Source organism: Anguilla rostrata, chromosome 7 (genome assembly GCF_018555375.3).
Source record: "Anguilla rostrata isolate EN2019 chromosome 7, ASM1855537v3, whole genome shotgun sequence".
NCBI lineage: Eukaryota > Metazoa > Chordata > Actinopteri > Anguilliformes > Anguillidae > Anguilla > Anguilla rostrata.
The window spans coordinates 51096890-51110469 of NC_057939.1; the positions used below are offsets into that span (position 1 = coordinate 51096890).

General features: G+C 44.0%; 2 protein-coding genes across 2 annotated transcripts; both read left to right on the forward strand.

The window, feature by feature from the left end:
- The first annotated feature begins 1528 nt into the window (after positions 1 to 1528).
- LOC135259954 (small integral membrane protein 18-like) lies at positions 1529 to 5268 on the forward strand. Its single transcript, XM_064344945.1, has 2 exons — positions 1529 to 2179; positions 4225 to 5268. The coding sequence occupies exon 2, from the start codon at positions 4264 to 4266 to the stop codon at positions 4567 to 4569; it is 306 nt and encodes a 101-aa protein (XP_064201015.1). The 5' UTR covers positions 1529 to 2179; positions 4225 to 4263; the 3' UTR covers positions 4570 to 5268.
- A 743-nt stretch (positions 5269 to 6011) lies between these two features.
- Positions 6012 to 13421, forward strand: LOC135259956 (phosphatidylinositol 4-kinase type 2-beta-like). Its single transcript, XM_064344948.1, has 10 exons — positions 6012 to 6472; positions 8571 to 8722; positions 9348 to 9548; positions 9897 to 10028; positions 10326 to 10479; positions 10655 to 10719; positions 11202 to 11301; positions 11712 to 11845; positions 12462 to 12521; positions 12850 to 13421. The coding sequence occupies exons 1-10, from the start codon at positions 6154 to 6156 to the stop codon at positions 13021 to 13023; spliced, it is 1491 nt and encodes a 496-aa protein (XP_064201018.1). The 5' UTR covers positions 6012 to 6153; the 3' UTR covers positions 13024 to 13421.
- Positions 13422 to 13580: the final 159 nt, after the last annotated feature.

Genomic DNA, 13580 nt, shown 5'->3' on the forward strand with positions numbered 1-13580 from the left:
AATATAATTTGCAAACAATATATGTGGAAGAGGTGAAAGACAAGTGCTACATTATTTTTCAAGTCTTATAATATCCCATGATGTAATTCATACAGTAAGGGATATTTATGCATAAACATGTGTGTTAATGTTTCTAAGGATGTTTTCTGTTTCTAGGCTTTCCTGATGCAATAAGTACCAAAGTACTTTTTGTTGGCAATACTATCTAGGTCCACACCGGTTCTGGGGTAAAGCTATTTCACCTTCCCAGGGCCTCCTTGTCCTGAGAGAATAGCTTCCTCTGCTGGTCTGTGGAAGTACTGCATGATCACTAATTACACTCTTCAGATTTATCTTTTAGGACCCCACCCAAATAGCAGTTGTGTGTTCTGAAATACTCTCATAGTGAAATTAATCATGGAAACAAAAGCATGCTATTCATTTCTTATGCCAGTGACACAAAAGCTTTTGATGGCAATGTTCATAATCTATGTTATGTCACTGAATATATAGACATTAACCAATGAACACTAATTAGTTTTTATTGGGATTTCTTTTTTTTTTTTATTTTTTTACTTTAATTCTGAATAGACATGTTAATTGATGCACGGTTCATATGGTTTTCCAGAGTACTATCCAAATGGTCAACAAATTTTCAATAAAGTGCCCAGACTACCTTGTGTCCTTGCCCTTTTTTTTTTTTTTTTTTTTGCTTTGTTTTGTTTTGTTTTGTAATAAATACTCGATACACGCTTTAGCGAATGGCTATAGAAGCACTGATAATAGATGAACGCATAAGAACAATTCTGCGAGCGTTTGGCTCCCTCAAGTGGCCACAAATTATTTGCGCATTTAAAAAGCTTTGATAATTACGGGAGAGGCTTGCCATCTTAAATATCATAATGGGTGCCTTACAGAAAGAAGATTAACCTCATCATATGATTACGTGTGACTGTCAGCAGGTTTTCTGTTTTCTGCAATAGCTTTTCTTCTTTTGTTTTACCCTGTTTCCGCAGTTGACTCATTTAAGTAATTTCTGTTGCTATTTTATTTTTGTTATTTCAAGAGCGTGCTTCACATAAATCAGTGCAATTGTAGTATTTAGTACATGGCTGGAAGCCATATTTGCCTGTCCACAGATTTGCAAGGTTTAAACAATCAATTATTTTATTGCTTTCAAAACCATCATATTTTATAGTTACTCCGGCACATTTCATTGTGGCTAATCAGTCTGTGAGTGCAGTGCTGCCATGCTCAAACCAGACGTGCTATAAAACTGCGCGGTCAACAATTTTAATTAACCACACTGCTGTGATTTACAGTATGTCTCAATTTGAAGAGAACCGGAGGCACATTTTCTTAACTTTCATAACGATTGGTGATATTGTAATCCATCTATCTGCTCATACATATGCGTGCAGACTGTAATTAAGGCTTCTGTGAATACTTAAATTTGGCATCTTCAGTTAATCTGGGGGAGAGAGTAGGAGGAGGAAGCTCCAGGGACCAGGCAGTAGTCGGCACCAAGGCCCGGAGGGGGGTCGGGATTTCGCAGTCAATGACGGTCTGCAGTGTTGCCCAAACTGGCAGTGTCTGGCGTCCTGTCTGTCTGCAGGATGTCGCACAGCACTGCTCACCTCATTATTCAGTATTAGGATCCCCTGGGTTGTGCTCTACCTTCTGTTAGCCCATTACTGCAGAACATATAGCAGCTTCGAAGACTAATTGCGACATGCCTTTTTGCCATATTTAACTCGGGAGGTAAAGGATGTGTGGTAAAGTGCTTTTCATTGCTCTGGTAAAAACCCACTCCAGTCCCACGTACACGGTATTCTCCGTGATGCTCAACGTCAGGTCTGCAGGATGATGCTTCCTTTTTTTGCGGCAGGACCCCACCCAGGAACAGACGAGCTAGCAGAATCTCCACGGAAACCGAGCAGCTGCGACCCTCCCCCAGGAGCGGGACGAGCCAGTTAGTCGCGGTCCGGAATGAATCCGTCCCGGAGAGCGCGCGCCTGAGCGAATGCACCGGGGACGACGGCTGCTCCCCTTGTGCGCGCGGCCCCTGGCCAATAGTGGCGCTGTACTATTTCGGAACTGCGTGGGCTTCCAGCGCCGCCCGGGCCACATGCGACGGGAGGGAGGGGGGTTAGAGGAGGATCTCGCTTTCTCTCCAGCATCCCAGCCAACAGGCGCACAGGTACGTCTGCTATTGCATGTTCCTTTCTACAGCCGAGGCAGCAACTCAGTGTGCCTGATCTGTCCGCATTGTATTTGGCAACAACGAATACTGTAAAATATACATCTAATTAAATTTTATAGCTTGCAGTCTACGAGCTCTGTATATGCACTTGCCAGTCCAGTCTGCATGGATTTAGCTATTATTTAACTGTTTTTAACTTATGGCACAGTTTAATTCACTAATTATGTCTACTGAATGAGCTGCGTATACGCCACTGTTGATTCTAGCTATATCGTAGAGGTTTCATCGGCTCTATGAAAATTCGTTCCTGACGAGAACCCTGCTGAGCATGACAGCAATTAAATAGGAAGTGGATCCATTTCTGTGTCTGGCAAAAAAAAAAAAAAAAACTGGGATCTGTGGCGTTATTTGTTGTGTGCCATGGAGTTTTTTTCAAGGCACACTGCACATTTCAGAAGCAATGCTAAGCTGAAACTCTAGACCTGAAATCATTTGCCCGTATTTCTTGTGATATACGGCGTCTGACCATGCTGGATGCCATTTTATAATATAATTGCATTAGTGAGTCAAGCGGAAAGTCTGTCCAACTGAATAACGCTTTGGAAGATGTGGTCTGCCTAGCGCTGGTGAGCACAGGGAGAGCTGTCCTCCAAATTTACCACTTTACTTTGTTTTTGTTTTTTCTTCACACCATAAGTCCAAAGGAGCATCCTAATGCTTATATCTCAGAGATTTTCAAAACATTTTAGTCAGCAATAAACCAAACTGCTTTTGGTTATAGCTTAAAAACAAACCACAGGATAATTCATCAATCACATGTCATACATTTCAGGTGATACTGGAATTATCCAAAGGAATGGAAGCAAACTTAATGAGAAATTTACAGAAATATGTTAGAACAACATATACAAATTCCTCTTGAAAGATTGAAAAATCATAGCCTCACGTGCCAAAACATGTTGTACAGTAACAAGCTAGCAATGTCTATGACAGAGCATAAATTAATAGCACATAACACAATAATATAATCATTTATAACGCAAAAATCTTTTTTAAATTTCATACAATGTATTGTTTATTCCACTCTCTCTCACACACACACACAGGCACACACACACATTCACGCGCACATGTACGCACACCTACACACACACACACACACACACACAAACACACACCCATGCCCGCTTGCACACACAAATCTTAAATAGTAAGGGGCCATTTCTGGGATTCCGTTTGTTAAGGGTACACCTTCCATAACTAATTTGTGTGTTATCAGAATAGATTTTCCCCTAATATGAGGGTAAACTGAGCAGCCATAGATAAAGGGAGAGAGAAAACAGAAGTGAGTAGTGAACAGAAACACACGCTACACAGATACAGAACAAGAGGGATTTATTCAGCCGTGGAAAAGACATAATGCTCTATTTTATACATCAACAAACACTTCCTGCATAACACAGACACAGGGGCGTCGTAGTGGAGGGGAAAGTGGGACTGACTACCCAGGGCCCGAATTGGGGGAGGGCCCTCGAAAAGCCTGGAATAATGTGTGAGAGACATGAATCAAGAGAGCAAGGGGGCCCACAGAGACTGCTTATGTATAGGGCCCAGAATTTTGTGCTACACCCCTGCACAGACATAACAAACAGAAAGAAAAAACCATGTGGTCTGATGGGAACAGTTGGTGATTGTGTGTTCTGGAGTTATGATGAGGGGTTTAAAGCCTTTCATAAAGATATCAGTGATGTGCAGGCACCACAGTAGAACTAGCTATAAAACCTTTGCCACATCCTGAGGTTGGGATACAATGAATGTCAGACAGGTTCACCTGCAATACACTTTCTTTAAATTCTTAAGAATCACAGCGCCCTAACAGAAATGACTGTGCTCAAGTACAGGAGTGATCTAGTGTAGTTTTGTAGAGCTGTCAGAAACCTACAACTATGGTTATCGGTTGGACCAAAATCCAGCATGCACACCTGGCCCTCCAGGACCGGAGCAGTGCACCCCTGGTTTAGTGTGTCTATCTCTTCTTCCAGTGACGTACCCGGAAGAGCCTCAGAAGTGTCCAAAAGACAATGGCCGGGCGGAACAGCAGCCAGCCGTGGAGCCATCGAGCAGCGCCCCTGTCAGGAGTGATCCTGCAGGCGCAGGAGGCGTTCCCCTTCCACGACGGGTGGAACATCGCCTGCTTCGTCATCCTCCTGCTCTTCGGCCTGGCGGTGCTGTCGCTGGTGGCCCTGGCCTTCCTGTACGAGCTGCTGGACTGCGGCTGCTGCGCCAAGGACACGTCGGTCCGGCAACGGCGGGAGGAGGAGGAGGAGCCGGGGCTGCTCCAGGCCGCCGCGGAGAGCGTGAGCAAGCAGCCCGCGGAGGTGGTGTAGCTCCGCCCTCTTTCCCCCCAGAGCAGGGAGCTCATTGGCTGGTGAGGGAACTGAGGGGGAGGCGCTGACCTGCTCTTGGGGATGTTTATATTTGCTGGACGCTTTATTGATGGTCGGGGCTTCAGAGTACCTGCCGTCCACACGCCCCTACATTGACCTCCATCTTCAACCAAATCTACAGTTTTGTCCCTTTCAGATTCCTTGTGATCACACTGTCCCCAAATAATTCCTTACGCCCAGCATAGTCGCTGCATCTCATTCCAGGTCACTGCTACTGCAAAACAGTTCTCACACATCTGATTTAATCAAGGTGGGTGTCAAAATGACACGTGTCCAAATCATTTCAACTGACACGTCCAGTGACAGTTATATTTAAATAGATGGCTCAGAAGATTAGCGCCTCGGCAGCCGATAAGTCGGAAAAAATGCATATCGAAAATCTTTTCTATGAAATCTTTTGTTATTATCAACATGCTCGCTAGACTGCAATGCTTACAGTGGCACCCTTATAGCTGTGTACACATGTCTGTACCTTTTCGCTTGGTGAACAACAGCTGTACCCTGATGATCTCCTTAAAGAAGAAAAAAATGTGATCAACCCAAACTCTTTATTAATTGTATTCACAATTACTGCACACTGTTCTCTTCAACTTGCCTTAAAACTATGTAGATCTGATTAAAACTGGATGTGTAAATATTTTTCCTTTGATCGCTGGTTTCCTGACTGTCTGTTTTTTTTTTTTTTTTTTTCTTGTTTGTTTGTAGTTTGTCCGCTCTTACAATTTTGAATGAAATTATATAAGCAGCATTTTTGTTTAGGGCCTGAATAAACCTTAAAAAATGAGCTAAATATTAGCAGCTTTGTTGAATAAAGAGGTGATGGTCCATCCTGATGAAAGTGAACTCTCAGTGACCATGTATAAAAAAAAATATCACACACACACACACACACACACACACACACAATAATCTGACCCAAAGCAAATATATAAAAGCCTATTAAGTAGTTAGCATAGTGTGCTTTTACATGCATTCAAAAGGAGTGGGAATTATAAAAGTTTAATTTTTCATATATTAAAAATTCTCACTAAATGTATTATGAAAACACTTTAATTATAGAAGATATTTGAATTACATATGGGGAGAAAAATATCCGGGACAAATTTAAACGGCCCTCTAAGACTAGGAAAACCTGCAATTTGCAGATTGAATTTCACATAGGCTGTTTGTTGTGGACACTAGCCCCCATTACGTGTTGGCGTGCTGACTAACATGAGTGCTACTAAAAGAAAACGAAATTTCTTGCTTTAAAAAGATACGACGATGTGCCAGACAGACAGGGGAATGAAACCTGTTCAGCTGCTAACAGCTGACACCAATGTCATATCCGCTCAAATCTTAATATGTCTCCTGTTTCTTTAAAACTGAGAAGAACGAACTAGAATACGTTACAAAGATTTGTGTACGCAGGCTCAGTAGAAAGAGGAAGCAAGTGACGAGTTGCTGCGAAAGCGCAGGAACTTGCTCTCATGGCCATGTGAAATAGAAAAATTAGCAAACTCGCTAACTACCAAAGAGATAAGTATGGCAGAATGTGTCTCTGCCGAGAATGTGCTCGTGGACATTTCAGATTTTGAAAAGACGGACTTTGCACCGGAGCAGTTTCCGTCTGTATTTTTTGACCGGACGGGAGAAACACTGAGAGTGAACCCTGGAGGGGCGGTACGGGTCTCGGAGTCGAGCGAAAGTCTTGTCCCGGAGGTAGAAACAGATGGTTCCGAGGAATTAGACCTGTTGCTACCACGACGCACTGGGTCCATATCTTCCGGAGGTTGTAGGATAAAGCGGACGAGACGAAATAAACGTTTGACATCCGCGGACAGCGAAAATGTTGCGTCTTCAGGTGAGACCAGCTGCATTAATCTCGGGACGCTTGACTAGTTCCGTGCATTATAAATTGCTTTGTCTTTGTTTCAAAATTCGAGCCCATTTGCCTGTATAGAAATCGAGCGACTGTACTTATGAATAATAATGTAAAAACTGAATTCAGAGTAAGTAAACAGTGGATTGAAACAAATGTTCTTGTTACCATCTGGTAAGCTGTTCACTCACAGCTGTGAAACTTTATAAAGTTTCCCACAAGATAGGTGCGGGGTTGTGGCTATTTTAAAAAACCGCAATTTACCTGACCACCTGCAAAAATGCACATTTAAAATGTCTGTGTGGTCCTAGACTGTCTCCTTGCTCCAGGACGAGTCTGATTAAGACCTTTATTCATGTATCAAGAACTCAAGTCCTGGAAGTGGGCCGTCCACCAACTCATGCCGACGACTCTCATAGACGCAATGTTTGAATTTTTATTTTCTTTTCCCCCATTAGTTTGGCACCCCCCACCAGACAAATGGAGGCCCAGGCAAACACCCTTGTCGTCTATGCCTAGAACTTCCCCTGCAAAGAGGCCTACAGGCTATGTCAACTGCCTTATCATTAGAATGTCAAAGTGAATTTGAATGGTGGATTCTTTTAAAGCAGTCATGGTGGAGAATAAGACAGATTCTGGAGGATAATAGCCTAAAATTCAGTCCTGAGGTTTCTTATTCAGAAATACCTTCTTTAAAGAAAGGAGTGCATTCTGTGGCATGACTGTGGCAATCAGTGATGGAGTTTGTCCTTGTGAATCATCTCTCTAACGCACGATAACAGTGCTTCGGCTGCTCTTGTTTTCAGACTCTGCGGCTGAGGGCAGTCGGGCAGCACAGAATGCAGTGGGCCTTCTTGGGCTGTGATGTGAACATCCTGTTTGTACCGAGTGCTGGCGTTTTATAGCCCGAAGGCTTATTTTATGTGTACGGGTCATTCCATGGCAAGTCGGCTATAAAAAAAAGAAAAAAACTGATGCTGGAATTTCTCAGGATTTTGTAGGAAAACTGTACTTGGGGGACTTTGTGAAGGTGCCCTACGACAGACTGGGGAACCGTCCCCGGTGTGTTTCTGCCTCTTGCCCAGTGCATGCTGGGATAGGCTCCAGCACCTCCCGCGACCCTGACCAGGAATAAGTGGGTGTAGATCATGGATGGATGGGTGGATGTGCATTGCCAACTCAATAAATAATAAGCCATCCCTTTGTGTTGGACAAGATATTGCTATACTGAAATAGCTGTGACCAGTTAAAGTTCCATTTAGAGCAAAATACTCTCCTGCTGGTCGTTACCCTCTGTCTATTTGGAAAATCAAATCGGTTGCTCCTGCCATTTTTGCTGTAAAAAAATGTTGCTTGTTGTTCATTTAAGACTTGTATTGTCATGAGGACCTTTATTGAGTGTGTGTTGAATGTGGCTATTTATGAGCGCTTAAGCATGAGACCAATGCCCTATTATCAGTTGGAGGTTTTCCAGCGATTTGTCATGAGATGGAGGCTCGCCTGGGGCATGTATGAAGTGAGTGAGTATCTGGCTGTTGTCCTGTTTGTGGTGCTGCGGATGCTGAAAGGCCTCTGGATTAATAAAGCCCATTATCTCCCATTCTCACCGGCCGCGCGTGCATTAGCCGCTAACGAGGGACGCCTGACCGCGTGCTCCGTTTCCTTCCTCGGCTGTTATTGGATCAAGTAGCGCCACACAGCACTCAATGATGGGCCCTTTCATCCGTTGTGAAGCGGGCCGCTCTGACACATTGCTATATCCATTCAGGGTTTTTAAATTTTTTAAAAAGGGAGGAAGAAGTCATTCTGGGTCCTTTTATGGCACCAGATAGCTACAAGATAAAGACACTTTATTTGTCATTGTAGGCATGCAACCAAATTATGTTTGGCACCTCTCAGAGGCCAGCAGCAATAGAAAAGAAGATAAATAAACTAAATAAACAAGATAAATATGATGAGGTAGCATCCTCTATCTATATATACTAAATAAATAGATACCATTTGGGTTCTAGCTTCCAAAGTGCGGTAAAGTAGTGTTTTTGCACTTTTTTTTTTCTTTCTTTTGTGTTGTTGACTGCAGGCAGCGGCACTGCGGAGCTGAACTATTTCCCGGAGGATCCGGAATTTGCCGAAGTGGTCCGGAAAGCCGAGCAGGCCATCGAGAACGGAATCTTTCCTGAAAGGATTTCCCAGGGGTCCAGCGGGAGTTACTTTGTGAAGGACCCTAAAGGGGTGAGGAATGGAAAGGGGGGGGTGGGACTCTACATCAGCATTGTCCCAGTGGGGTCCTGGGCCCAGGGCACTACCTATCCTAGATCAGCCCTCTTGTTCTAAGATGATTTATGAATACAGGTGCCTCAGGTTCTCCCTGGGGGCACTGTTTTTGGCTGAATTCTTGTCTGACTGCTCCTCCTGTGTGGGTACAATCCATGTGTGAATAGTGACGCATTGGAACTCCAACGCATTGGTTTCCATTTTGACTCTGGTGGATAAGTCAGAGGTATTCATTTTACCTTGTCGCAGTCTGCTTGTATGTGCTAACATTAGCATAACAGTTTCAGCCATCCAGGACCACTGAATTGTGGGGGGGGAAAGAACACTCCGCCCAAACACAATGTGTCATGCCCATTTACCCAGAATCACTTTCTCCCCAAGGACACAGCACAGCTGTGCTGCAAACAAGATTTGCATGACAGCTCTCATCAACATCAACCTGACACCTGTGCGTTTTGATTTGGGGATTGTTATGTTTTGACTATCCGAGAGCAAATCGGGGTGATATGTTTTCCAGCAGCTTAGCTTTCTGACATTTTTACATGAACGTGTGACTTTACTCCCGCCTTCCATCTGCTCTTAGAAAATAATTGCCGTGTTCAAGCCGAAGTCCGAGGAGCCGTACGGACACCTGAACCCCAAATGGACCAAGTACTTCCACAAGGTGTGCTGCCCCTGCTGCTTCGGGAGGGGCTGCCTCGTGCCGAACCAGGGGTACCTCTCCGAGGCCGCCGCCTCGCTCGTCGACCAAAAACTGGGGCTGGACGTAGTGCCCAAAACCAAGGTGAGGACACGGTGCTGTCTGGTGTGGGCCGGGACGTGTAAATTTTGTGTGTTTTTTTGACACTAAGGAAGACGTCGTAGACATCAAAATGTCAGTCCTACCCTGTTCATTAAGATGGTATCTTTTGCCCTGAGCAAAGTGTGCTCCAGTGTTCCTTGTTTTGGGTCAGTCCCTGTGAAGTTTTTTACATGTAAATCTGACTTTTGGTATGCCTTTGTGGAGGAACAAGTGTTACTTGTAACTACTCTGTTTTAAAAACAGAAGGGCCATTTGACAAACGCAAGCCTCGTCAAATGGCCCTTCAGATGCAACGTACACGCATAACGTAGGTAAAACTGTGCCTTGCAGGTGGTGTTCTTGGTCAGTGAAACATTTCACTACACTGCAATCGATCGTGCCAAGTCAAGGGGAAAGAAGTACGCTTTGGAAAAGGTTCCCCAAGTTGGCCGAAGGTTCCATCGAATCGGCCTACCCCCTAAGGTAAGGTTGTTCTTTGCTGCCATGGCGATTGCCGGATATCAAACTTTGTTCTCGTGCATGTTTGCTCAGATTAACATATTTAGTTTTTCCCTTTTCTCTTTGTTAGCAATCCTTGTCTTTCTGTTCTGCCTGAATGAATTATTTTTGACATTTCCAACCCTATCGGTGAAGATCATGGGTCCCTTAACTGAAAGTAATGGGGCCACTCGTCTGTGCTGGTTTCTGGTGGATCAGCGCTTGTGTTCAGCACTTAATACAGTATTGATTTTGTGTCCCACCTTCCTTACCTTCCTCCAGATGGGCTCTTTCCAGCTGTTTGTGGAAGGATACCGTGAAGCAGACTTCTGGCTGAGGAAATTTGAGACGGACCCCCCGCCAGAAAACATCAGGAAGCAGCTGCAGTCTCAGTTTGAGAGACTGGCAGTCCTGGACTACATCATCAGGAACACCGGTACTTACCTTCTAACGCATTACTGGCCGCAGTAGCTAGTTTCCAGTTGGTTTTGATCTTCGTCAATATTAGTGTCTTGTTTTAAGAAAAATGAATCTGATTTAGCAATGAGAGGCATTGGCTATTCTTTCTTAGTTTTTAATAGTTTTTTTTTTTTTTTTTTACCTGTGTCTAGACAGAGGAAATGACAACTGGTTGATCAAAAACGAGAAATGCGACAAATGTGAAGGCTTCAGGAAGGTGAGTATTTAATGTGTGTGCGTGAACATGGCCGTTTAATCCAGTGGGCGGACGTTGTTTTGGCGTGGTGTGGCGTGAAGTTAGACGGGAATGTCATTCTGAGGATTTTAACGGATTATTTTAGGCTGTCATGGTGAGAGACCCTTCATGCGCCAGCTCATTAATTAAAATTCATTAAAACACAGCTGGCTCACGAGTGCTTACAGTGAGAATCGCTCATTCCTTAGTCACCCTTTCACAAGCAGCGGCTGTTGACTAGCTGTGACTCAGTCGCTGCTAACTGGGTGGGTGCTCACTGTCCGTACCTGAAGAGCACATCAAAGGAGGAGATCAGCCCTCAGGTGTATCTTCAGTTCCGGTCTCTGATTGCGTTAAAGCTTATAAACGGGATGTGGAATTCATAGCTATTCTCCAGCTGACTTGCGTGAGGCTATCCCTCAGTGACACGGCGCCCAAAGTAACGTGGAGGTTTGCTCCTCCAGGACGTGGAATGGGGCGGGGAGGAGGAGCCGGCTGTGAGAATAGCCGCCATCGACAACGGGCTGGCGTTTCCTTTCAAGCATCCGGACGAATGGAGAGCGTGTAAGAGCCAGTCTGCACTTCGCTTCCTTGCTGTCTCTGTGTGTTTGAGAGGTGGACACCTAGGCAACGTTCTGACTTGGTGTACACCAAGGCAACATTTAGACTGGGAGTACACCTTATCTGACATAGATCTGATTTTGAACCATTTATGAAACAAAAAAGTTATAAATGAGAGAGAAAAAGGCACGGAAATTGGTTTATTGGTATAATGTCAGTTAGCCATATTTGTATGTCTATGTTATATTCTTAGATTCGTTTTTCAGTTTGTCTGGATTTGACCTGTGTGTGTGTGCACGTGTGTGTGTGTGAGAGAGAGAGTGTGTGTGCGTGTGGGTGGACGCACAGATTGTATTCCTTTCCTCGGTTGTTCTCCAGAGTTCTCTAAGCGTGGGCGTGTCCTGTTCCCACAGATCCGTTTCATTGGGCGTGGCTCCCTCAGGCCAAGCTGCCGTTCTCTCAGGAGACGCGGGACCTGGTGCTGCCCAGAGTCGCCGACATGAACTTCGTGCAGGACCTGTGCGAGGACCTGTACGAGATGTTCAAGGTCCTGCTCTCCCTCCCTGCTCTGCCCACAGTTGTTCTCTGTGAATTCACCGTGGAATGCACGGGTTTACAATTTCCTGTGACAAAACCTCCTCGACGTATCACAAGCATAAGAATCTTGTTCTCTTCACGCATTGATTATGAAGAACAGCCGTATCAAAATTGCGTATCTAATTTACATATCAAATTTGTTGTTAATAATAGAATATCACACTCATAAATCTTGGATATGTTCACAGAATGGGCTGTAGACTGTTTCATTGTGTCTTGCAGTTATAGTGGTGTGGTTTAATCGATTCTGCACTGTGAAATGCTGAACGTAGTGAAAACAAAGTTCTACAAAGCACTTACACAGAAAATATGCTGATGTTAATTGTATGATAATTGATTTTACTGGTGCATTCCAGCCATAATACTTCCATGGAAATCTAAAGTGATCTTGACTAAGCAACGGATTTGTTTCTTTTCTATGACTGATGTAAATGTGTATCCAATATTTAATTGTAAGGTGGACAATGCACAATATTTGGTATGGTGTAGTATCTTGTCAAATTGCAAGAATACATTTAAAGTGAAGTAAGATCTAAATGTCTGAAACTACTCTTGTTGCTTTCCAGGAAGATAAAGGGTTTGACAAAGGCACCTTTGAACAGCAGATGTCTGTTATGAGAGGACAGGTAAGTTTTTATATCAAATTTTTTTTGGAAGATACCAGTCATATTTTCAACACCCCTCCCAACAAAAAAAGTAATTTGGTTTTTGTTATGCTTTTTGACTAATTTCATTACCTTGATTCAAATTGCTTCGTGCTACATTCAAAGTTTTAAGGCTTCAAAAAAAAAAAAAAAAAATCTCAAATGCTTATTAAAATAAGATCAGGGGCCATTGTTGTGCGTCTGAGGCATAAAGACTGCGCTCGGATTTCAAGCGGCCTATTTCAGAGTGTCTCCGGGTATTGGGTGTCATCCCCTCTAAAGCTTGTGCTGGTTGGTTGTTCCCCTGCAGATTTTGAACCTCACCCAGGCCCTGAAGGACGGGAGGAGCCCTATTCAGCTGGTGCAGATGCCCCGCGTGGTGGTGGAGCGCAGCCACGGGGGCAGCCAGGGCCGGGTAGTGCAGCTGGGCAGCACCTTCACCCAGACCTTCCACTATAAGATGCCCTTCTTCTCCTCCTGGTAGTGGGGCTGGATTTCAGGCGAGCGCCTGGCTTCTCGGGCCTTCTCGCTCGCTCTCGTTCCCCGGACTGCCACAGAGCAAGACTGAAGCCGCAGGAGGCCATGTGATTAGCAGACACTGCCAGTGTTCTACTGCCAAAGCGGGTTTTGTTTGCATTAAATGCAAAAAAGAAACAAAAAATGGAAAGCATTTGTATTGGAAGGCATGTAGCTTGAAAGTAATATAGTTGTTTTTTTTGGGCACTTCAGTGTAAAATTATTTTTCTATCTTGAATGTATATTTTGTATGTACATATTTGTAATTAGTTACTGGCTGCAATATATTTTCTGCCATATTGGGGCGCTGTTGTGTCTTTCAGAGATAGGAGTATGGCGCAGTCATTAAAACTGTTGCAAACTTGAGGCTGGTCTCAGCGGATTGTTTATACCTTTGAAATATGATATATGAACTGGGGAAAAAATGTGAACTATAATAATTTATACTGTTTTATTTAATTTTTGTGATTGTGATCATCTTTTTATGTTGAGACCAGAACCACATCTGCCATATATGTATAGTTC

Excerpts from the sequence above, each read along its gene's own strand:
- LOC135259954 (XM_064344945.1), top strand. The coding sequence starts at position 4,264 with ATGGCCGGGCGGAACAGCAGCCAGCCGTGGAGCCATCGAGCAGCGCCC.
- LOC135259956 (XM_064344948.1), top strand. The coding sequence starts at position 6,154 with ATGGCAGAATGTGTCTCTGCCGAGAATGTGCTCGTGGACATTTCAGAT. Across the intron at positions 9,549-9,896 it reads ACGTAGTGCCCAAAACCAAG|GTGGTGTTCTTGGTCAGTGA; the intron begins GTGAGGACACGG and ends TGTGCCTTGCAG. Across the intron at positions 12,522-12,849 it reads TGTCTGTTATGAGAGGACAG|ATTTTGAACCTCACCCAGGC; the intron begins GTAAGTTTTTAT and ends GTTCCCCTGCAG.